We start from the raw sequence: 24,872 nt of genomic DNA, 5'->3' as shown, positions 1-24,872 counted from the left end.
AGTCTGTGCTTGTCCCTGGCAACTGGGGAGATGGAGAGCTACAGATGCCACCTAGCTCCTTTTCAGGCATCTAGGAGATTACCACCAGGGGTTATCCACTGGACAGTCTGACTTGTCTCTTCATAATCAGATTCTAGAAAAGAATGCTTAAAATATGGAAATAGACTTGGCTTTAATATTTTGTTTATGATTTTTAATGTTCAAAATTGATAAGGGTGTGGTTTCTTTCTTTCTTTTTTTTTTTTTTGGTGAGGAAGTCCTGAGCTAACATACATTGTCAATCTTCCTCTTTTTGCTTGAGGAAGATTGTCCCTGAGCTAACATCTGTGCCACTCTTCCTCTATTTTGTATGTGGGACACCACCACAGCATGGTTTGATGAGTGGTGTGTAGGTCTGCACCCAGGATTCAAACCTGCAAACCCTGGGCTGCTGAAGCGGAACCTGCCAACTTAACCACTACACCACTGGAAAAGGCCTGGTTTCTTTAAGAAGCCAGATTGAAAGCATTAATTTGGATGATTTAGCCCTATTTAAGTGAGTTAAGAACTGTTAGGGGCAAGGGGCTGGCCAGTGGCGCAAGCGGTTAAGTGCATGCGCTCTGCTGCGGCGGCCCGGGGTTTGCCGGTGCAGATCCTGGGCGCGTACCGACGCACCGCTTGGCAAGCCGTGCTGTGGCGGCATTCCATGTGAAGTGGAGGAAGATGGGCATGGATGTTAGCCCAGAGCCAGTCTTCCTCAGCAAAAAGAGGAGAATTGGCAAATGTTAGCTCAGGGCCGATCTTCCTCACAAAAAAAAAAAAAAAATGGTTAGGGGCAGTTATGAGCACTGTGTATCCTCTTTTTTTTTAATTAATTTTTTTATTTGGGGATATTTGTACATTGGCATTCAGTTGTAATAAATAATGCAGAGAAATCCTATGTACCTTTAACTTGATTTTACACATTGGGAACATTTTGCAAAACTGTAGTACAACTACATAACCAGGATATTGAGCAATACAGTAAAGATACAGAACATTTCCATCACCACATAGATTTTCCCCTTTTATAGCCATATCCACTTTCCTCCCACCCCCACCCCCTTCCTAGGCCCTGGCAACCACTAATTGTTCTCCATATCTGTAATCTTGTCATTTCAAGAATGTTATATAAATGGAATTATATAGTAAGTAACCTTTTGGGATTGGCTTTTTAAACTCAGCATAATTCTCTGGTGATTCATCTAGGTTGTTGCCTCTATCAATAGTTTGTTGCTTTTTTTGTGTGTGTGTGTGAGGAAGATTGGCCCTGAGCTAACATCTGTGCCAGTCTTCCTCTATTTTGTATGTGGGATGCCGCCACAGCTTGGCTTGATGAGCAGTGTGTAGGTCCACACCCAGGATCTGAACCCGTGAACCCTGGGCCACTGAAGCAGAGCATGAACTTAACCAGTACGCCACCAGGCCAGCCCAGTACTATGTTGCGTTTTATTGCTGAGTTGTATTCCATAGTATGGATGCACCACAATTGGACCAACCGTTCACCCATTGAAGGACATCTGGGTTGTTTCCAGTTTGGGGCTATTAAAATTAAAGTTGCTACAAACATTTATCTACAGGTTTCTGTGTGAACATAAATCTTCATTTCTCTGGGAGAAATGCCCAGGAGTGCAATTGTTGGATCATGTGATAGTTGCATGTTTAATTTTTTAAGAAACTATCAAACCATTTTCTACAATGGTTGTACCATTTTACATTTCCACCAGCAATGTGTGAGTGATCTGGTTTGTCCACATCCTCACCAACGTTTGGTGAAGTCGCTCTTTTTTTTTAGCTATTCTGATAGATGTGTAGTGATATCTCATTGTGGTTTTCATTTGCATTTCTCTAATGACTAATGATGTTGAACATCCTTTCTTGTGCTTATTTGCCATCTGTATATCTTCTTCTGTGAAATGTCTCTTCTTGTTTGCCTATATTCTAATTGGATTGTTTGTTATTTTACTGTTGAGTTTTGAGAGGTTTTTTTTTTTTAATTCTACATTTTATTCCTTTGTCAGATAGGTGATTCTCCCAGTCTGTAGCTTTTCTTCTCATCCTCATAACGGGTCTTTTGCAGAGCAAAAGTTTTTAATTTTGATGAAGTCCAGTTTATCCTTTTATGGATTGTGCTTTTGGCATCATCTAAGAATTCTTTATCTAGCCCAAGATCCCCAAAATTTTCTCCTATGTTTTTTCTATAAGTTTTATAGTTTTGTGTTTTACACTTAAATCTGTGATCCTTTTTGAGTTAAACTTTGCATAAGGTATGAGACTTAGATCAAAGTTCTTTTTTTTTTTTTTTTTGCCTATGGATATCCAAGTGCTCTAGCACCATTTGTTGAAAAGACTAGCTTTCCTCTGTTGGCTTGCTTTATAGTACCTTTGTCAGAAATCAGTTAGGCATATTTGTGTGGGTCTAGTTCTGGGTTCTCCCTTCTGTTCCATTGATCTGTGTGTCTCTGTCCCTCTGCCAGTACCACATAGTCTTGATTACTGTAGCTGTATAAGTCATTTGAAATCAGGTAGAGTGATTCCTTCTACTTTATTTTTTGTTGTCAAAATTATTTCAGCTATTCTACTTTCTTTGCCTTTCCATATAAATTTTAGCATAATCTTGTCTATATCTACAAAAAAACTTTGTGAGGATTTTATAGAAATTACATTAAACATATATCAATTTGAGGAGAATTGACATCTTTACTATGTTGAGTCTTCCAGTCTTCTTTGATTTCTTTAATCAGAATTTTGTAGTTTTCAGTACAGTTCTTGTACATGGTTTGTTAGATTTACACCTAGTAATCTGTCTGTCTTTCCTTCCTTCCTTCCTTTCCTTTTTTTCTTTTGCAATTACAAATGATATTGAATTTTTAGTTCTGTTGTCCACATGTTCATTAGTAGCGTATAGAAATATAGTTGATTTTTGTATGTTTATCTTGGGTCTTGCAATCTTACTGAACTCAGTTCTTAGTTCTAGGGGTTTTATGTAGATTCCTTGAGATTTTCCACATAGATAATTGTCATCTGCAAACACAAACAGTTTTATTTTTTCCTTCCCACTCTGTGTGCCTTTCTTTCCCCCCCTTTTCTTGCTTTATTGCACTGGCTAGAACTTCCAGCATTGTGTTGGATAAGAGTGATGAGAACAGACATCCTTACCTTGTTCCCAATCGGAATGAAAGCAGTCAGTCTTTCACCATGAGGTGTAATGTTAGCTGTAGGTTTGTTGCACATACTTTTTATCAACTTGAGAAAATTCCCCTCTATTTCAGTTTTTCTAAGAGTTTTTTCATGAATGGGTGTTGAATTTTGTCAAATGCTCTTTCTGCATTGATTGATATTGATTTTTCTACTTTATCCTGTTAATGTAGTATATTACATTGGTGGATTTTTGATTATTGAATCAGCCTCATATCCCCGGAGTAAACCTCACTTGGTCATGATGTATAATTCTTTTTATATATTGGTGAATTATATATGCTAATATTCTGTTAAGAATTTTTGAATCTTTATTCATGAGGGCTTTGGTCTGTAGTTTTCTTTTTTTTGTAATATCTTTTCAGATTTTGGTATCAGCAATACTACCTTCACAAAATGAATAGGGAAGTGTTCCTTCCTCTTCTATTTTCTGGAAGATATTATATAGAATTAGTATTAATTCTTTTTTAAATGTTTGGTAGGATTCTTCAGTGAAACTGTCTGAGCATGGAGATTTTGGGGGGTAGTTTTTAAATTATGAATTCAATTTTCTTCATAATTATAGGGGTATTCAGATGATCTGTTTCATATTGAGTGAGTTGTGATAGTTGTGTTTTTTGAGGAATTGGTCTATTGCATCTAAGTTGTCCAATTTATGTGTGTAGAGTTGTTCATAGTATTCCTTTATTATCCTTTTTTTTTTTTAATTTTTATTTCTTGCACCCAGGAAAATCTTTCCATGACTATCTCCTATACTGATTCAAGGACTATAATTGCAGTGTTTGGAAGGAAGAAAATTTAGTACTGTGTCTTACTGCGGAGACACAGTAAGCACGTAGGTTGAACAGAAGTGAAAAGGCAGAAAGATCTCTAGATGAGGTGCCAGGTGGCCTGCATTCTAACAAGCGGCGTGACCCTGGGAAAATCACTTAAACTTTCTGAGTCTCAGTTTTCTCATCTCTAAATGGGAATAAAAATCCCTTCCTGGCCAACCTAATGTGAAAGTGCTTTGTAAACTTTGATATATAAGACTTTAAAGAATTGCAAGTCTTAAGTAAGAATATAGGCAGGGGGATATTTATTAGTACTTACTACATTTTCTTTTGCAAATACTTAGTTAATGGAAGCTTTGATTAACAAGGAAATGAGAGCTTTTTACAGAATGGAAACCACAGTGATAAATTAGGCCGAGGGCCAAGGAATTCATTATCACAGAGTGAATAAGACCTTCTACGTCATTTATGATTCCATTAACAAAATTGTAGTTCCTTCCAGTCTAGAACCTTAGTACATTTAGGATCACTGTCCCACCATGAGTTCCTGTATTTGATCCTCACAGCCTAGGTCACCCTAAACTATAGCAAACTTAGGGGCCTCCCCGAGGCCCTCATACTAGAGCCTCCCTCCTCTATCCACCCCCACAACCTGCAACTTAGAATGTGATTACCTAAAGACTAAGCACTTACGGGATAGGCAGAGTAGATTCACCAAATAAACAGACAGACAGGAAAGATAAAAAGAGAAATACCTTTGTGAAATTTGATATTTCAGAAAAATCTAAGTAGTCATGAGAAAAAGCAGAATTGTGTCAGACTTGTGAAACTTATTTTACAGTTTAATATTGCTTTTCTTTTAAATTACATGTAGCACGTAATCTGTGCTTAGGACCTCTAATGTTCTCTTTTTTTAATAGATGTTTACTAGAAAGGTAAGGGGTGATTATGCTATGAAAACAGTTAAAAAGTAGTTTTCATTAATAATCATGAAAAATAGTCATTAATACTTCCAGAACATAATTACCCTGATAGCTAACCTATGCACTCCTAGTTTTATTTGTTAGAACATCATGATTTATCTCAATAAACACACATTAGGGTCAAATCCAGTCTTACAATGGGCCTTGTAAAGCAAGGGGCTTTCTATTGGAGCATTTTAATTAGAAATACAATGGACTGCTTCCCCTTAACCCTTGGTAAATGTAATAGAACTACAGATGTTAGTTTTTCTATTTTATTGTTATTTTTTATTTTACTTTTTATTTTTACCTTTTGACCCCCTTCGCCCATTTCTCCCATCCCCTACCCCCTGCTTCTGGCAACCGTCAGTCTGCTCTCTGTATCTATAAGCTTGGTGGGGTTTTTTTGTTTTTTTTTAGATTCCACGTATAAGTGAGATTATACGGTATTTGTCTTTCTCTGTCTGATTTATTTCACTTATCATAATGCCCTCTGGGTCCATCCCTGTTGTCACAGGTGGCAAGATTTCATTATTTTTTATGGGTGAATAATATTCCACTGTGTGTGTGTATGTGTTATGTACACACTACAATTTCTTTATCTATTCATCCATCGATGGACACTTAGGTTGTTTCCATATTTTGGCTATTGAAATAATGCTGCAGTGAACATGCAGGTGCATACATCTTTTCAAGTTAGTGTTTTCATTTTCTTTGGATAAAAACCCAGAAGTGGAAATGCTGGATCATACAGTAGTTCTATTTGTAATTTTTTGAGGAACCTCCATGCTGTCTTCCATAGTGGCTGCACCAATTTACATTACCACCAACAGTGCACAAGGGTTCCCTTTTCTCCGTATCCTTGCCAACACTTGTTATTTCTTGTCTTTTTGATAATAGCCATTCTGACAGGTCTTAGGTGATATCTCATTGTGGTTTTGATTTGCGTTTGTGATAGTTTGTGCTTTTTGAGGAATTGGTCCATTTCATCTAAATTGTCAAATTTGTGTGTGTAGAGTTGTTCATAGTATTCCCTTACTATCCTTTTGATGTTTACAGGGTCTATAGTGATAGACCCTGCTTAATTCTTAATATCAGTAATTGTGTTTACTCTGTATTCTTTGTCAGTCTTGCTAGAGGTTTGTCAATTTTACTGATTTTTATCAATGAACCAGCTCTTTGTTTTATCAACTTTATCTTTTTTGTTGTTTTCAATTTAGTTGATTTCTGCTACTTATTATGTCCTTCCTTATGTTTGCTTTGGATTTATTTCATCCTTCTCTTTCTAGGTTTTTGAAATGATAGCATAGATTTATTTGAGACTCTTTCTGTTTTCTTTTCTTTTCTTTTTTTTTTTTTGTGAGGAAGATCAGCCCTGAGCTAACATCCATGCCAATCCTCCTCTTTTTGCTGAGGAAGACCGGCCCTGAGCTAACATCTATTGCCAGTCCTCCTCCTCTTTTTCCCTTTTTCTCCCCAAAGCCCCAGTAGATAGTTGTATGTCATAGTTGCACATCCTTCTAGTTGCTGTATGTGGGACACCGCCTCAGCATGGCTGGACAAGCAGTGTGTTGGTGCATGCCCGGGATCTGAACCCGGGCCGCCAGTAGCAGAGCACAAGCACTTAACCGCTAAGCCACAGGACCTGCCCAAGACTTTTTCTGTTTTCTAATGTATGCATTTAATGCTGTAAATTTCCCTCTCAGCATTACTTTAGCTGTCTCCTACAAGTTTTGCTGTGTTATATTTTCATTTTCATTCAGTTGAACGTATTTTTAAATTCCTCTTGTGACTTTCTCATTGATCCATGGGTTATTTAGAAGTGTATTGTTTAGTTTCCAAGTGTTTGCAGATTTTCCTGTTATCTTTCTGTCATTGATTTCTAGTTTGATTCCGTTGTGGTTGGAGAACACACTTTGTATAATTTCTGTTCTTTCAGATTTGCTGAGGTTTGTTTTATGGCTCTAGATGTGGTTCATCTAGGTGTATATGTTGTGTGGGCACTTGAAAAGAATTTGCTTTCTACTTTTCTTGGTTGGAGTGTTCTAAAAATATCAGATACTTTGATGGTTGATGGTATTGTTGAGTTCATCTAGATTCTTGCGAATTTTCTGTCTAGTTGTTCTATCAGTTATCGAGGGAAGGGCATTGAAGTCTCTAGCTAGAATTGTTGATTTGTCTATTTCTCCTTTCAGTTTTGTCAGTTTTTGCTTCATATATTTTGCAGTTCTGTTGTTTGATGCATACACGTTTAGGATTGCTATGTCTGCTTAGTGAATTGACCCTTTTATCATTTTGATGTCCCTGTTGGTCTGTAGCAATTTTTTTTGCTCCCAAGTCTGTTTTATCTAATATTAATATAGCCACTCCTGCTTTATTTTGATTAATGTTTACATTATATATTTTTTCTATCAGTTTACTTTTTTTTTATGAGAAAGATTAGCCCTGAGCTAACACCTGATGCCAGTCCTCTTTTTGCTGAGGAAGATTGGCGCTGGGCTAACATCCATGCCCATCTTCCTCTACTTTATTTGGGACGCCACCACAGCATGGCTTGACAAGCACTGCATTGGTCCATGCCCAGGATCTGAACCTGCGATCTGAACCTCCGAACCTCCTGCTGAAGCAGAGCACGTGAACCTAACCACTGTGGCACCGGGCCAGCCCCCCATCAGTTTACTTTCAATTCACCCATAGTGTTATATTTGAAATGAATTTCTTGTAGACTTCTTAAATCCACTTTGCCAACCTGTCTTTTTAATTGGTATATTTAGACCATTTACATTTAAAGTAATTATCCATATGTTAGGGCTTAAGTCTGTCATTTTATTTTTTGTTTTCTATTTGTTCTCTCAGTTTTTTGTTTTTCTATGTTCTATTTCCTGCCTTCTTGTGAGTTGCTTGAAAATTTTTTAGAATTTCATTTTGATTTATCTATAGTATATTTGAGTATAGCTCTTTGTATAGCTTTTTATAGTGGTTGCTGTATTACATTATATATACATCGCTTATCACAGTCTACTGGTGTTATTTTTCCAGTTGAAGTAGTGTAGAAGTCTTACCTCTCTTTACATCTTTTTACTCTTTCCTATTTATAATAATTGTCTTAAATATTTCCTCTACATTCATTTAGAACTACATCACACAGTGTTATAATATGCTTCAACCATAAAACACAAGTAAGAAAACTCAAGAGAAGGAATATCTATTATAATTACCCTTATTTTTGCTTACCATCTTCTTTCTTCTTTCCTGATGTTCCAAGGTCCCTTCCTTTATTGTTTCCTTTCTATTTAAAGAACTTTCATTAGCCATTCTTTTGGGTGTAGTTTTGCTGGCAGTCAAGTCTCTTCATCTGAGAGTGTCTTGATTTCTCCATCATTTCTCAAGGATATTTCACTGGATTTGGAATCTTGGGTTTATAATTATTATATTTCAGCACTTGAAAAATAATGTGCCACTTCTTGTGTCCTCCATGGTTTCTGATGAGAAATCCAGTCATTCAAATTGTTTTTCCCTATAGCTAAGGTGTTGTCTCTCTTAAACCACTTTCAAGATTTTTTGTTTTTGTTTTTGTTTTTCAGAAATTTGAAAATGTCTTTGGTGTGGATTTCTTTAGTTTTATCCTGTTTGGATAAATCTTTGTGTTTGTGTCTTTTGCCAAATTTGGGACATTTTCATCCATTATATCTTTGAGTACTTTTCAGTCCCACCCTTTTTCTTCTCTCCTTCTGAGACTCTGATGGCATAAATGTTAGATCTTTTGTTATAGTCCCACAGGTTCCTGAGTCTCTGTTCATTTATTTTTAGTCATTCATTCTTTTTCTCCTTCAAATTGGAAATTTCTCTTGTTCTTTCTTCTAGTTCACTGATTCTTTCCTCTGAACCCTCTATTCTGCTGTTGAGCCCATCTTTTGAGTTTTTAAAATTTTCAGTTCTAAAATTTCAATTTGGTTATTCTTTATATTTTTTATTTCTTGGATGAAACTTTCTATATTTTCATTTGTTTCAAGATTGTTTGTGATTGCTCTTTGAAGCACTTTTATGATGACTGCTTTAAAAATCTTGGCAGATCATTCTAACATCTCTGTCATCTCAGTGTTGGTATCTATTGATTATCATTTTTTTAATTCATTTTGAGATCTCCCTGATTCTTGGTATGATTTGTCATTTTCTTATGAAACCTGGATATTGTGGGTGTTATATTGCAAGACTTCAGAGCTTATTTAAACTTTCTGTTTTAGCTGGTTTCTTCCGATACTGCTCTGGCAGGGCAAGAGAAGAGGTGTCACCTTGTCACTACCAGGTGAGGGTGAAAGTCCAAGTTCCCCACTCAGCCTCCATTGATACCTGATGGGGAGTGTTCCTCCTCACTGCTGGGCTGAGATGGGAGTTCCTGCTCCTCGTTGAGCCTTCACTGATGCTTATTGTCTAGTTATGGGTAGGGAATGCCTCATTACTGCTCCCCTTGTGGCCTCAGTTGTTGACACCATGGTAAGACGGGCCTTACTGGACTGGAGATTGGTGAAAGTTCTGAATCGTAGACCTCCTCTGACACCACTCCAGTGGGGCGTCATTACTCTGGGTGTAGGTAGAAATTCAGGCTCCCCATATGATCTCCATGGCACTCTCCATGGGGGAGGGGGAAGGGGTTTGTTACTAGCTTGTTGGGATTGAAAGTCCTGCCTTTCTATAGCCTTCTCTGATACCAACCTGGTCAGGGGAGGGAGAATTATGGTGCCTTGTTGCATCCTGTGGAGGGTGGAAATCTAGATTTTCCAGTCAGCCTTTGCTGGCATGGTGAGTGTATCAATCAGTGCTCTCCAGAGAAACAGAACCAATAGGAGATATATATATAGAAACAGATTTATTATAAGGAATTAGCTCATGTGATTATGGAGGCTGGGAAGTTCCAAGATCTGTGGTTGGCAAGCTGGAGACCCTGGAGAGCTGGTGTGTAGTTCCAGTCTGAAAGCTGGCAGGCTTGAGACCCAGGAAGAGCGGATATTTCAGCATTATGGTGGGAAATCTGCTTTACTCAGTCTGCTGATTCATATATTAATCGCGTTCAAAAACACCCTCACAGACCCACCAGAATAAAGTTTGATCAAATATCTAGGCACCTCGTGGTCCAGCCAAGTTGACACATAAAATTAACCATCACAGTGGGCATGGGGCCACAGTTTTTTCTGTGGTATTTGGCTAGAGTAGAGCTGTTATTTCTGAAATTTTTAATTTTTTTTCTCTTACCAGATTTCTCCTTTTCTGTTTTTTTTTTTTTTTGGCTAGACAGAGTAAGCTTTTGTTGGGGCTTTTACTGTGTGCGCCTGTGGACATTTTTAGGTTGCCGCTTCATCAGCTCCAAGTCTGGGATGTATGGTTAAAAAGAAACCAGGGAGCTCACCACCATGTCGTTCCTCAGTTCCTGAAATATCTAGCTGATCTGCCTCTTCTCTCCACCTTTTAGAGTCTTCATGTGTTTGCGTTGTATATGTTGTCCAGGGTTTTTAGTTGTACTGGTGGGAGGAATAGGGAAAAATATGTCTGCTCCATCTTCCTGGAAGTGGAAGTCTCCTGTATGTCCTCTTTTCAAGGCGTTTCAGGATCCCCTGGATAAAGAGAGAGAAGGAAGTGAGCAGAGGTTTGGAGTTGCAGATGATGAGAGAGTCTAGGCCAAGAAAACTAAGAAGTGCTGCAGGGAGTGGAAGATGGCAAGTGGCATGTAAAAGAGAGATTTGCAAAGAAATTAAGTCCTCACATGTATTCTAACGTAATTGTATTTTTTTATTTGTAAGAGTGACAAAAGTAAAAAGACTCTAAACCACTTGTAATCCTACCACAATTCTTAAAATTTTAATCTCACTTCTTCAATCTCACTGCTTAAAACCCCTTGAGTGGTTTTCCACTACCCTTAGAATAAAGTCCAGAATCCTGCGCATTGCCCTTCCTCATCCAGTGCCAGTCTCCTCTTTCTGTCCTCTGGTCACACTGTCTCTCTCAGTTCCTCAAGGTTCTATGCTGTCTCTTACATCTGGACTTTCCTGCGAGCACTTATTCCCTCGTACTGGCGCATTCTTCCCTACAGTTTGGTTGGTGAATGCTGTCTTTCAGGTGACCACTTCAATGTCATATTCTCAGGAAGGCAGACTTAGGTTAGGCCTCCTTGCTATAAGTTTCCCTGGCATTCCATATTTCCCTTCTCTTAACTTTCATGGTACTTCATTGTTACTACTTTTTAAGTCTTTGTACCAGACTATAAGATATGTCTGTTTTGTTAAGTACATATCAGTAATACCTAGCAATGTACCTGGTCCATAGTAGATGCTTTATATAAATACGGTTGAATTTCACCAGTGGTTTGGTGTACATCCTTGTCTATATGTTATAGCCAGTTATATTTCCATAAAATTGAGATCGACTGTACGTAGTTGTATTACCTTGTGTTCTTTTTTAAACGTTCAATTAATTTAACTTTTGGATCAGTTATGCATTCATGTGATTCAGAAATCAAAAAGTATAAAAATACATAGTGAAAAGTCTCCCTCCCGCCCTAATGCCATCTGCTTAGTTCCCACCTGCCTCTCACCATTGTTGCTAAGTTTTTAAGTGTATTTCCAGATTTTCTGTACGTAAATGCAAGCACATATTCACATATTTACCTACCCACACATCACATTTCCTTCTTCTTCAACACAAATGATGGAAAACTATATTTGTGATTTTTTTACTCTGTTTTTTCCACTTAGTACATCTTGGAGATCTTTTTATATTGGTTCATAGTGCCTTTTTCTTTGATGGTTGCATAATACCTTTATTTTTTTACACTATTGTAAACAGTATTTTTTTATGTCAATTTCAGCTTGTTCATTTCTAATATATAGGAATACAATCAATTTAGTATATTGGTCTTCTATCCTGCAATCTTGCTAAACTCACTTATTAGTTCTAGCAGTTTTTTGTATTTCTCATCAGATTTTCTACATAGACAATCATGTTGTCTGCAAATAAAGACAGAATTACTTCTTCTTTTCCAGTCTGGATGTCTTTTAAAAGGTTCTCTTTCTTGCCTTATTATACTGGCTACAGTATGGCCTCCACTATGATGTTGAATAGAAATGGTGAGAGTTGACATCCTTGTCTTGTTCCAGTGTTAGTGGGAAGGCATTCAGTCTTTGATTTATAAATATGATGCTAGATATAGATTTTCAAAGATGCCCTTTATCAGGTTGAGGAATTTCTTTTGTCCTTAATTTCCTAAGATTTTTTTTTTCCCCAGAACAAATGTTGTTGGCTTTTGTCACATTCTTTTTCTGTATCTATAGAAATGATCATATGGTTTTTCTTTTTTATTTGTTAATATGATGCTTTATATTGATTGATTTTTGAATGTTAAAACCAACTCTGCATTCTTGGGATAAACCCACGTGGTTACGATGTATTATCTTTTTTTATGAACATCTGTGTTGATGAGGAATGATGGTCTGTTGTCTTCTTTTCTTGTAATGTTTTTGTGTGGTTTGGTATTAGAGTAATGCTGGCCTCATAGAATTAATTGTGAATTATTCCCTCCTTTTCAATTTTACGAAAGAATTTGTGTAGAATTGGTATTATTTCTTGCATAAATGTTTGATAAGAATTCACCATTGAACGCATCAAGGCCTTGAGTTCTTTGTAGGAAGGTTTTTATATACAAATGCAATTTATTTAGTATGTTATTTATTTCTTCTTGAGTGAGCTTTGATATTTTCTATTTTTAAAGAAATTTGGACACTTCATCTAAATTGTCAAATTTATTGGCAAAAGTTGTTCATGACATTTTTTTATTACCCTTTTTATATCTGAAGAATCTATAGTGATGTCATCTCTGTCATTCTTTATTTTGTTGATTTCTAATTTAATTCCATTGTGGTCAGAGAACATACTTTGTATGACTTGAATCTTTTTAGATTTGAAACTCGGTTTATGGCCCAAAATATATTATCTATTTTAGTAAATGTTCTGTGTACTTGAGAAAAATGTATGTTGTGTTGCTGTTGGATGGAGTGTTCTAAAAATGTCACTTTATAAACTTAAGACTATCAATTCAATATGTACCACTTTCATTATTGTCTTTATATATAATCTTCAACCTTGATATTGGTATTCCTTCTTTGAAGAGTTTTAGAGAAGTTTTTGTTTTTTACATGGAAAAAGTGTCTGATTTTCTGATAACGTGGTTACTTTATGGTTTTCTTTTATCGTGATCAGATAATGTTTTGTGTACTAATTCTACTTTTTGGAGTTTATTTAGATTTTCCTTGTGGCCCAATATATGACCAGTTTTCATCAGTGCTGCATGAACACTTGAAATATAGTGCTTTGTATATTTTCACAGAAAATAGTTCATTATCAATCAGATTTTTTTTTAATTGTTAGATCTTCTAAACCCTTACTCATTTTTTTATTGCGAAATTCTTGTTGTACGTTATTGTTTGTCATTCACCATATAAATGCATCCCTCTACCCCTTGTGCCCACCCGCCACCCCCCCTTGCCCCTGGTAACCACCAAACAGTTCTGTCTGTCTGTAACCCTCACCCATTTCTGTCCACCTAATTTAGCATGGACCGTGAGAAGGTGAGTGCCCTGTTAATAGCACTCTTTTCTCTGTTTTTCCTTCCATCTTCTGCTTTATGAATGTTAGCACTAAATAATTTAGTATGTACTATATAGTAATTTGACATATAGAAATAGGAAATTTATCTTCATTGTGATTTATTTGTTCATTAATGCCCTTTTAGCCTGAATTCTGCTTTATCTGATAGAAAGATCACAGTGCCTGATTTTTCTTTGCATGGTATACTTTGCCTATCCTTCTATTTTCAATCTTTCTGAATCACTTTGTTTTTGTTTCTTGTTTACTACATAAAGTTGGGAGTTTCCTTTTTGACATTTCAGATTTCTGCTTTATTCAGATTGAAATCTGATAATCTTAAATCAAATTTTTTTTTAATTGATGTTTTAATAGTTTATAGCATTGTGAAATTTTTGGTTGTACATTTTTGTTTGTCCATCACCGTATGCATGTCTCCCTTCACCCCTTGTGCCCACCCCCTACCCCTGTTGCCCCTGGTAACCACAATACAGTTTTCTCTGTCCATGTGTTGGTTTATATTCCACATATGAGTGAGATCATACGGTGTTTGTCTGTCTCTTTCTGGCTTATTTCACTTAACATAATACCCTCCAGGTCCATCCATGTTGTTGCAAATGAGACAATTTTGTCTTTTTTTATGGCTGAGTAGTATTCCATTGTATATATATACCACATCTTCTACATCCAATCATCAGTCGAGGGACACTTGGGTTGCTTCCACTTCTTGGCTATAGTGAATAATGCTGCAATGAACATAGGGGTGCATAAGCCTCTTTGGATTGTTGATTTCAGGTTTGTTGGATAGATTCCCAGTAGCGGGATAGCTGGATCATAGGGTATTTCTATTTTTAATTCTTTGAGGAATCTCCGTACCGTTTTCCATAGAGGCTACACCAGTTTGCATTCCCACCAGCTGTGTATGAGGGTTCCCATTTCTCCATATCCTCTCCAACATTTGTTGTTTTTTGTCTTGGTGATTATAGTCATTCTAACAGGCGTGAGGTAATATCTTAGTGTTATTTTGATTTGCATTTTCCTGATGACTAGTGATGTTGAGCATCTTTTCATGTGCCTGTTGGCCATCTGTATATCTTCTTTGGAGAAGTGTCCGTTTGTTTCCTCTGCCCATTTTTTGACCGGATTGTTTGTTTTTTTGTTGTTCACTTGTGTGAGTTCTTTATATATTATGGAGATTAACCCCTTGTCAGATATATGTTTTGCACATATTTTCTCCCAGCTGGTGGGTTGTCTGTTCATTTTGATTCTGGTTTCATTTGTCTTGTAGAAGCTCTTTAATCTGATAAAGTCCCACTTGCTTATTTTTTCTTTACTTTCCCTAGTCTGGGTAGGCATGGCATCCAAAAAGATTCCTTTATGACCAATGTCAAATAGTGTGTTGCCTATATTTTCTTCTATGAGTTTTATAGTTTCAGGTCTCACCTTCAGTTCTTTGATCCATTTTGAGTTAATTTTTGTGAATGGCGATAACACATGGTCCACTTTCATTCTTTTGCATGTGGCTGTCCAGTTTTCCCAACACCATTTATTGAAGAGACTTTCCTTTCTCCATTGTATGTCCATAGCTCCTTTGTCGAAAATTAGCTGTCTGTATATGTGTGGTTTTATTTCTGGGCTTTCAATTGTGTTCCGTTGATCTGTGTGTCTGTTTTTGTACAAGTACCATGCAGTTTTGATTACTTTGCTTTGTAGTATGTTTTGAAGTCAGGGATTGTGATGCCTCTAGCTTTGTTCTTTTTTCTTAGGATTGCTTTAGCTATTTGGGGTCTTTTGTTGCCCCATATGAATTTTAGTATTCTTTTTTCTATTTCCGTGAAGAATGTCATTGGGATTCTGATTGGGATTGCATTGAATCGGTAGATTGCTTTAGGTAATATAGACATTTTAACTGTTTATTCTTCCAATCTATGTTCATGGGATGTCTTTCCATTTCTTTATGTCATCGTCGATTTCTTTCAACAATGTCTTGTAGCTTTCATTGTTTAGGTCTTTTACCTCCTTGGTAAGATTTATTCCTAGATATTTTATTCTTTTTGATGCAACTGTAAATGGTATTATCTTTTTGAGCTCTCCTTCTGTTAGTTCGTTATTAGCATACAGAAATGCAACTGATTTTTGTAGATTGATTTTGTACCCTGCAACTTTGCTATAGTTGTTGATTATTTCTAATAGTTTTCCAGTGGATTCTTTAGGGTTTTCTATATATAAAATCATGTCATCTGCAAATAGTGCGAGTTTCACTTCTTCGTTGCCTATTTGGATTCCTTTTATTCCTTTTTCTTGCCTAATTGCTCTGGCCAAAACCTCCAGTACTATGTTGAATAAGAGTGGTGAGAGTGGGCAGCCTTATCTTGTTTCTGTTCTCAGAGGAATGGCTTTCAGCCTTTCCCCATTGAGTATGATGTTGGCTGTGGGTTTGTCATAAATAGCCTTTATTATGTCGAGGTATTTTCCTTCTATACCCGTTCTGTTGAGAGTTTTTATCATAAATGGATGTTGTATCTTGTCAAATGCCTTCTCTGCGTCTATTGAGATGACCATGTGGTTTTTATGCTTGGTTTTGTTGATGTGGTGTATCATGTTGATTGATTTGTGGATGTTGAACCATCCCTGTGTCCCTGGTATAAATCCCACTTGATCATGGTGTATGATCTTTTTAATGTATTGCTGTATTCGGTTTGCCAATATTTTGTTGAGGATTTTTGCATCTATATTCATCAACGATATTGGCCTGTAATTTTCCTTCTTTGTATTATCTTTGTCTGGCTTTGGTATCAGGGTGATGTTGGCCTTGCAGAATGAGTTAGGAAGTGTTCCATCTTCCTCTATTTTTTGGAATAGTTTGAGAAGGATGGGTATTAAATCTTCTTTGAATGTTTGGTAAAATTCACCGGAGAAGCCATCTGGTCCTGGACTTTTATTTTTTGGGAGGTTTTTGATTACTATTTCAATCTCTTTACTTGTGATTGGTCTATTCAGATTCTCCATTTCTTCTTGGTTCAGTTTTGGGAGGTTGTGTGAGTCTAAGAATTTATCCATTTCTTCTGGATTGTCCAATTTGTTGGCATATAATTTCTCATGGTATTCTCTTATAATCTTTTGTATTTCTGTGGCATCCATTGTAATTTCTCCTCTTTCATTTCTAATTTTATTTTCTTGAGACTTTTCTCTTTTTTTCTTAGTAAGTCAGGCTAAGGGTTTGTCAATTTTGTTTATCTTCTCAAAGAACCAACTGTTTGTTTCATTAATCCTTTCTTCTGTTTTTTTGCTGTCAATTTCATTTATTTCTGCTCTGATTTTTATTATTTCTCTCCTTCTGCTGACTTTGGGCTTTGTTCTTCTTTTTCTAGTTCTGTTAGGTGTAATTTAAGGTTGCCTATTAGGGCTTTTTCTTGTTTGTTAAGGTGGGCTTGTATCGCTATGAGTTTCCCTCTCAGGACCGCTTTTGCTGCATCCCATATGGTTTGATATGGCATATTTTCATTTTCGTTTGTTTCCAGATATTTTTTGATTTCTCCTTTAATTTCATCAATGATCCATTGGTTGTTCAGTAGCATGTTGTTTAATCTCCACATTTTTGTCACTTTCCCAGTTTTTTTTTCATGGTTCATTTCCAGTTTTATAGCATTATGGTCTGAAAAGATGCTTGTTATTATTTCATTTATTGCTTGTTATTCTTAAATTTATTATGGCTTGCTTTGTTTCCCAACATGTGGTCTATCCTTGAGAATGTTCCATGCGCACTTGAAAAGAATGTGTCGTCAGCTGTTTTTGGACAAAGTGCTCTGTATAAGTCTACCAGGTCCATCTCGTCCAGTTTTTCATTTAAGTCCGCTGTTTTTTTATTGACTTTTTGTCTAGATGATCTATCCATTGGTGTAAGTGGGGTATTAAGATCCCCTACTATTATTGTGTTGTTGTTAATATCTCCTTTTAGGTTTGTTAATAGTTGCTTTATGTACTTTGGTGCTCCTATGTCAGGTGCATATATATTTATAATTGATATGTCTTCTTCGTGGAGTGTCCCTTTTATCATTATATATTGCCCTTCTTTGTCTCTCTTAACCTGTTTTGTCTTGAAGTCTACTTTGTGTGATATGAGTATGGCAACACCTGCTTTCTTTTGTTTGCCATTAGCTTGGAGTGTTGTCTTCCATACTTTCACTCTGAGCCTGTGCTTGTCTTTAGAGCTGAGATATGTTTCCTGGAGGCAGCATATTGTTGGGTCTTGCTTTTAAAGCCATCCTGCCACTCTCTATCTTTTGATTGGAGAGTTCAATCCATTTACATTTAGGGTAATTATTGATATATGAGAGCTTGATGTTGCTGTTTTGTCACTTATTTTCCGGTTCTTTTGCATTTCTTTTGTTTCTTGTCCCATTTGTTTCAGACTGCCAATTCAGTTTGGTTGTACTGTCTTATGACTCTTCTAGTTTTCTCTTTGTTTATCATATGTGATTTTGTTTTGATTATTTGTTTAGTGGTTACCTTGAGGTTTATATTAAAAAATCTTGTGTGTGAGATAGTCCATTATCTGATGGCCTGTTATTTCCTTATACTAAGTCAATTCAATCTCTTTCCTCTTCCCCTTCTAAGTCATTCTTGTTACAACTTATTCCATCTTGTGTTGTGGGTATGTGTTTACAGTGATGAGGTTATATTTATTTTTGGTGATTTCCTTCCTTTGATCTTTGATTTTGGTATTTAAGTGGTTGCTAACCTGTTCTGGTAAAGATCTACTATTTTTCTGATCTTGTCTACCTATTTTTCTCCTTGCTCCAAGCTTTGTATTCCCTTTCTGTTCTTTTTTTCAGGCCTGAGGGCCTTCTTGAGTATTTCTTGTAATGGGGGTCTCGTGGCCATGAACTCCCTTAGCTTTTGTTTATCTGGACAAGTTACTATTTCTCCATCATATTTGAAGGATATTTTTACTGGATAGAGTATTCTTGGCTGAAAGTTTTTGTCTTTCAGTATTTTGAATATATCATTCCAGTCTCTTCTAGCCTATAAAGTTTCTGTTGAGAAATCCACTGAGAGCCTGATGGAAGTTCCTCTGTACGTTATTTTTTGTTTTTGTCTAGCTGTGCTTAATATTGTTTCTTTGTCATTGACTTTAGCCAGCCTTACCACTATATGCCGTGGAGTGGGTCTTTGCCTGTTGACGTATTTAGGCAACCTATTGGTTCACTTACTGGTATTTCCTGCTCCTTCCCCAGATTTGGGAAGTTCTCAGCTATTATTTCCTTGAATAGGCTCTCTGTTCCTTTTTCCCTCTCTTCTCCCTCAGGAATACCTATAATTCTTATGTTACATTTCCTAAGAGAGTTGGGTATTTCTCAGAGACTTTCTTCATTTCTTTTTAGTCTTAGTTCTCTCTCCTCCTCCATCTGGAGCATATCTGTATTCCTATCCTCTATAATGCTAATTCTTTCCTCCATATTGTCAGCTCTGTTCTTTAAAGGTTCCAGATTCTCCTTTATCTTCTCCATTGTGTTCTTCATCTCCATCAGTGCTGATTGGTTTTTCTTTATGATTTCATTCTCTTTTGTGAAGAAACTCCTTATCTCATTGAATTGTTTGTGTTATCTTGTATTTTGTTGAGGTTTTTTATGATAGCTATTTTGAAATCTCTGTCATTTAGGTTATGGATTTCTGTGCCTTCAGGGTTGGTTTCTGGGTGCTTGTCATTTCCTCCTGGTCTGGTGATTTCATGTACCTTTGCATTGTGGTTCCTGTATTCGCTTTGTTTTTCCTCATCCTGGAAGTATCTGGTTGCAGTTTTCACCTGCCACCAGCATGTGAGGGGTTAAGGGCTGTGTAATCTGAGTGCCCTGTACTCTGCCCCGGCTGCTTGCTGGGATTGGCCAGGCCGCTCTGTCTGGTCTGTTCGGCTGAGCTGCAGTGTCGGGCATGTGGGGAGGGGCGGGGGCTCTGTCTTTTCCCTGCTGGGTCCCTGGCTTGTGGGGCTTCTCGCTCGCCCCTCGTTATCTGCTCTCCTGGGGTGCTCAGATGTTGATGGCACCCCTGCAGCAGTTCCGAGTCCTCTGGGAGTTTCCCACTGGCTGAGAGAGCCTGAAGAGCTACGGTTTCCCCACAGAGGGCCACCCCTCCCCCCTCTCTGGGAGCCACGCGGACCCTTATTGCTGATCTGATGGGGAGGGAGAGGAGTTCTCCTTACCTCTCCCCACTTCCTCTGGGGGCCCCAGCATGTCCACTCTCAGATGTGCGGCAGTGTGGATCTTTCCAATCTTCCTTTTTGCTGTCTAGGAGTCCATTGTTGGTCTGTGACTGTCCCTTTTGTTGTATCTTATCGGGGGCAGAGTGTACAGGAAAGCTCACTCCGCCATGATGCTGATGTCACTCTGAGTCAAATATTTTTTATTTTTATTTTTTTAAGAAAACATTTCACAGCCTAACTCTTTTTATTTGTGCATGTACTTCTGATATTTAGGAATGTGTATTTTATTCCAATGATTACCTTTATAATTATAGCATTATATAGTACCCTTGATTGTCTTTATATAGTACCTTTTTAATAGTATTTTTATATAGTATTTTATAGTGTTTCTATATTTATATGGTATCTTGACCGTTGGACATTGTTCCTTGCTATGATAAAAATTAACATATCTTTTCTTCTTCCTCAACCCCTCCTCCATTACCAGATTTTAACTATTATCTTAATATTTCCTTTTATACTATTAAACATGCTTCTATTCCAATTTTAATTGTGAGCTTTAAAGGGTATCTTTTGACTCCCAACTTACAGATGAGCCCAGTGAATCTTTTCTACCTCCCACCTTCTTTTCTCTTTCTTTTCCCAGTTTGTCTTAATATAAATCTTCTCCTCATTGTCAGAGGTTGTCTGTTTTAGGCTTACTTTCGTAGTTAAATATAGTTCATGCTCATCACCAGTGCTTTTGTTCTAGTTTCCCCAGTCACTTCTTGGTTGCTGAAACAGTTTCTTCCAGAAAGGCACATGAGAACAATATTGTTCGAGGTGTTGCGTCTTCAAATTGTAGATCTCTAGCTTTTATATTGAAAAACATTTGGGCTTTTCATAAGGATCTTGAAAACATTGCTCTATTATCATCTGGCATCAGATACCACTTTGGGGAAATGTGAGGCTAGCCAGATTTTTTTTCCCTCTCAGAATTGACTGATGTTTTTTCCGGGCTGTTTCTTAATTTTTGGAATCCAGTAACTTTATTGCATCGAGTCTTGGTACAATCATTCTGGGCTATTTTTTCCAGGCATATGATGTGCTTTTTCCATATGTAGATTTAAGTCTTTTTTTTAATTTCAAGAAAGTTTTCTTCAATTGTGTCTTGAACTATTCATTCTGTTCCATTATTTTAGTTTTCTCATTCAGGGATTCCAGTTATGCATATATTGATATTTTCTCTTTCTCCCTCCTTCTCCCCTCCCCTCCTCCTTTCCCTCTCTGCCTCTCACACACCCCCAAATACTTCATTCATCACTCACTTGTCTACAGGCTAGATCTCACCAATCACTGTACATACTATCTAATCAAGAAGCTGAAACACTTTCTTACTAAAGATACCAATGATGTCCTAATTGCTAAATCCAATAAACACTTTTCAGATCTTGTCTTACTCATCCTCAGTGCTGTATTAAACAGTGATAATTACTCCTTTTTGAAATTCTGTATCCTGTAGGTATCTGTGACTGTGTGCTTTTCTGATTTTTATATCTCTGTGACTGTTCTTGAGTTGGATTTTGTTTCTATCCTCTGACTATATCATAAATATTGGTCTTCCTCATGATTTTGTTCATTGTCCACTGACTTTTATCTCTATTGTCTTCAGACAATTTTATTCGTTTACATTGTTTCCTTTCATGATTTAGAAATCTATAATTCTAACCCAGATATTTCCGATTACTATATTCAATTTCTTACTGTTCAACGTCTAAGTAAAGATGTTCTTCAAATGCACCATAGCCCAAACTGCACTTAGCTTCTTCCTTCTAACACCTCTTTCCATGCTTCTTATCTCATTTTATGACATCTTCATTCAACCATCACTCAAACTAGAAATTTAGGAGTTTTCACAGACTCCTCCCTATGCCTTCCAACCTGCAACCAATCTGTCCCCAAGCTCTATAGTTTACTTTATAAATATCTCTTAAGTCTGTTTGCTGTTTTTTATGCCTACTATTGCTACCACATTTTAGTCCACTGTTTCTTTCTTTGACTTCTGTAGTAGCCTTCTATCTTCAGTCTTGGTTTTCCAGATCCTCCCATCATAAAATCACCAGTGACCTAAATGTATGAATCTGATGGTTTCACTCTCCACTATCCCTTTAGTACTTAGTACCAGGCTAGGCACTTAGTTCCTTATTTTATGTCATTAATAATTTTAAATATACTTTAATAATTTCTACCTGATCATTATAATATTTGAAGTTTTAGCAGTCTACCCCAGCTATCTGTAGTTTCTGCTGATGTTCACTCATGGTGCGTATTTCATGAGGTGCCTTATATTTTTTTATTTTGAGCACATTTTCTGTGGGGCTTTATCAGTGGGACTTATTTGCCTATGTTAAGCATTGTCTCTGGAGAAATTCTGAAAGTGCTTCTTTCAAGTGCCCCAGGAGTATCCTTTTTGAGGATGATTTTTTGAGTTAATTTCTTGGCTTTTGTTCCCATACTAAGGAGATAATGTAAATTCAAATTCCAAATCCACCTGCAGGCAGGATCTTAATTATGGATTCTTGGAGAGTACAAATTTACCCCCATTGAGTCCAGGCTGAGACAGACAACCTTTCTTGTCATCTTCCTTTGCCTATAGGCAGATTTTTTTTTCCTAATTTCCTTTCACTAAGGATGCAGATTTTCAAGAATCCTGCTTTTAGGCAGATCTTTTCTTCAATTCCTTATGTTGCAAGGATCTAAGACCTCAGCTTCTTCTTTGTATTAAAACCTCAGCTCTTATGTGACCAACAAATTTATAGGACAGTCTCAGTTGACAGCTCAAGGCTTATTGCTTTGCTTTTCAGTTTCTTTTTCACTCTTAGGCCTTGAGTATTGCCCTTACTTTCTTGGGAGCTCAGCTGTGTATTTTAAAGAATGTTTATTAAATTTTCCCCAGCATTTCTGGGGAGGTTTCCCGCCCCCTGGGTTGTGTGGCCCTGTATTCTGTATATTCTCATTCAGGGTTGAGACTTGATATGACTTTAACTCTTTTCAAATCTAGGATTTTAGTTTCTGTTTTTGAAGAATCTAAATAAGATTTTAAATCTAGTCATGAAGAATGTTGATGACTAAAGGAGGTAGATGGATGGGTCAGGGATAGCCCTGTAATCCTTTCAGGATTGTAGGTACTTCTTCTGATACTTCTTTTTCTCAGAGAACAAGGGTTCTTCAGTTTTGATCTTTTTGTCAAACAAGTGCTAGCATGTAGTATTCTCTTTGTGGAAATTAATAAAAGAAACTGTAACTAAATTGGAGTGGAGAAGGCTTGAAGAGAGAGCTCTCATGCCATACCATACGCCGTCAATTACACCAACCAGGAAGAGACATATGCTTGCGTCTTCTACAGGAAGTAAAACTACTTGACTAGTGAGGGAAGATTTCTCTCCCCACCTGGCATCAGCCTGGCCAATGAGAAACCATTGCGGCCCTGAACTGTTACTTTCCCCCAGCGGACTTTCCTTTAGAACAGTCCCTCCCTACTCCCCCTTTATCTCTATAAAAGCAAGCTCCCCTCCTTTGTTTTCCAGATTTGCATATGGTTCTCCATAGCATGCACGTCCTGAATTGCAGTTCTTTAGGATTTTCCCGAATAAACTCATTTTGAGGGTAAAATAACAAGTGAATTTGCTTTTTAGGTTGACATCTTCTTTGAAGAGTACTTTCTCCCTCTTGATGAGACTTTTTTCTGCCTAGCACCTAGGATTTTTTTAAAGGAAACAATTTTTCTGTAGCCAGCAGAAAATGAAAGAGTACTGCTGAAATCTGATGCTTGGTTACTTGATAATTTCCAGTTATAATAATCTACTATTTCTCCCTCAAACTGTTTCTCTTAAAAAAGGCCCAAATTATGGGTTGCCATTCACTTGCTATGAGTCTATACATGATGAATTTAAAGCAGCCATAATATTATGAAACTGAGAAGTTAAATCAACCTTAAAATAGCTGGTTTGGAAGATTGTGACAAAATATGGACAACCTTAATCACCTGAGCCACCAGCAGGACCAGTTATATCCTATTATCAATTTGATGTATTTTCTTCTGTTTTTTTCTTTGCAAATTTTCTTTACAAAGTTGTGAGATAAACCTGTTTGTTACAGTGTTATTGTAAACTCTTTATAAACTTGTAGTGCCTACATAATGTATTATTTAAATAGCAAATTCACTTAAATATACAACACAGGAAAACAGTTAATTCCAATTTCTTTCTCCTTTCCCTCTCCTCCTGCTTCTTCTGTTATAAAGCTGCAGTGAACACCTTAATGCATTAAAAAGTTTTTCTTAAATGTATTTAGGATAAATTTCCAGGTAGAATTACTGGGTAAAAGTGTTTTTACATTTTTAGGACTTTTGACACACAGTTCCAAATTGCTTACCAAAAGTGTGGTATAAACTTATGTTCTCTCAACAATCTGACGGTATCTTAAGCAGACCTCTTTCGTTATGTGTTGTGTCTAACCCATGGGCCATTGGACAGAGGTATGGTGCTGATGCTTTCTTTATGGTCTCTCTGCAGGATATGGTGCCTGTCATAGTTGATTACTGCCTTCTGCTGCAGCGAAAGTGAGTATACGTTACCTGTCGGATTCAATTATTTTGAACCCAGCTTGCTTCTTGCTTATGTTATAATTTACTGCTATGAATTTGACTGGATAGGTTTTTAAAAAAATTTAATGTACAGAAATTTGATTCTTTCACAGTTTTCAGTCCATTTACCTAATAAAATTAACTTTTTCAAAATAGATGCTGTGGGTGTATCATCTATGCATTTGTGTGGCAGGGTAGTGGAGGTGAAGAACATAGCTCATAAAAGAGCAATACTACTGAAAGATCTTAAAAATTAAAAGTTTAATTTTAATTAACCAGCCTGTGCTAGTTAGCCAACCTATGCTAGTACACAGTTTTTTCACACTTAATAGTTAGCTCCTTTCATGCCAGGTATTCTTCTAAGCCCTTTACATTAATTTATCTAATTTTTGTAACAATGAGGTAGATATTGTTATCATTTTCTTTTTACATAGGAGGTTCCAGCAGCAGAAAGCCATTAAATAACT

The 24,872-nt window shown here is 36.8% G+C and overlaps 1 protein-coding gene across 2 annotated transcripts in view; it reads left to right on the top strand.

Annotated features, from left to right (window-relative positions):
• Window positions 1-24,872, top strand: part of VPS8 (VPS8 subunit of CORVET complex) — a 244,235-nt gene that overhangs the window by 66,836 nt on the left and 152,527 nt on the right. For both annotated transcript variants that reach the window (XM_014783113.2, XM_087439905.1), the window contains exon 21: window positions 24,335-24,381. In XM_014783113.2, the coding sequence (XP_014638599.1) occupies window positions 24,335-24,381 (47 nt within the window). The remainder of the gene's footprint in view (window positions 1-24,334; window positions 24,382-24,872) is intronic.

Source organism: Ceratotherium simum, chromosome 15 (assembly GCF_057802395.1).
Source record: "Ceratotherium simum simum isolate JZ-2026a chromosome 15, ASM5780239v1, whole genome shotgun sequence".
In the NCBI taxonomy this organism is placed as follows: Eukaryota; Metazoa; Chordata; class Mammalia; order Perissodactyla; family Rhinocerotidae; genus Ceratotherium; species Ceratotherium simum.
Note: the sequence above shows the minus strand (reverse complement) of the source record. Positions and strands in the feature narration are given on the sequence as shown.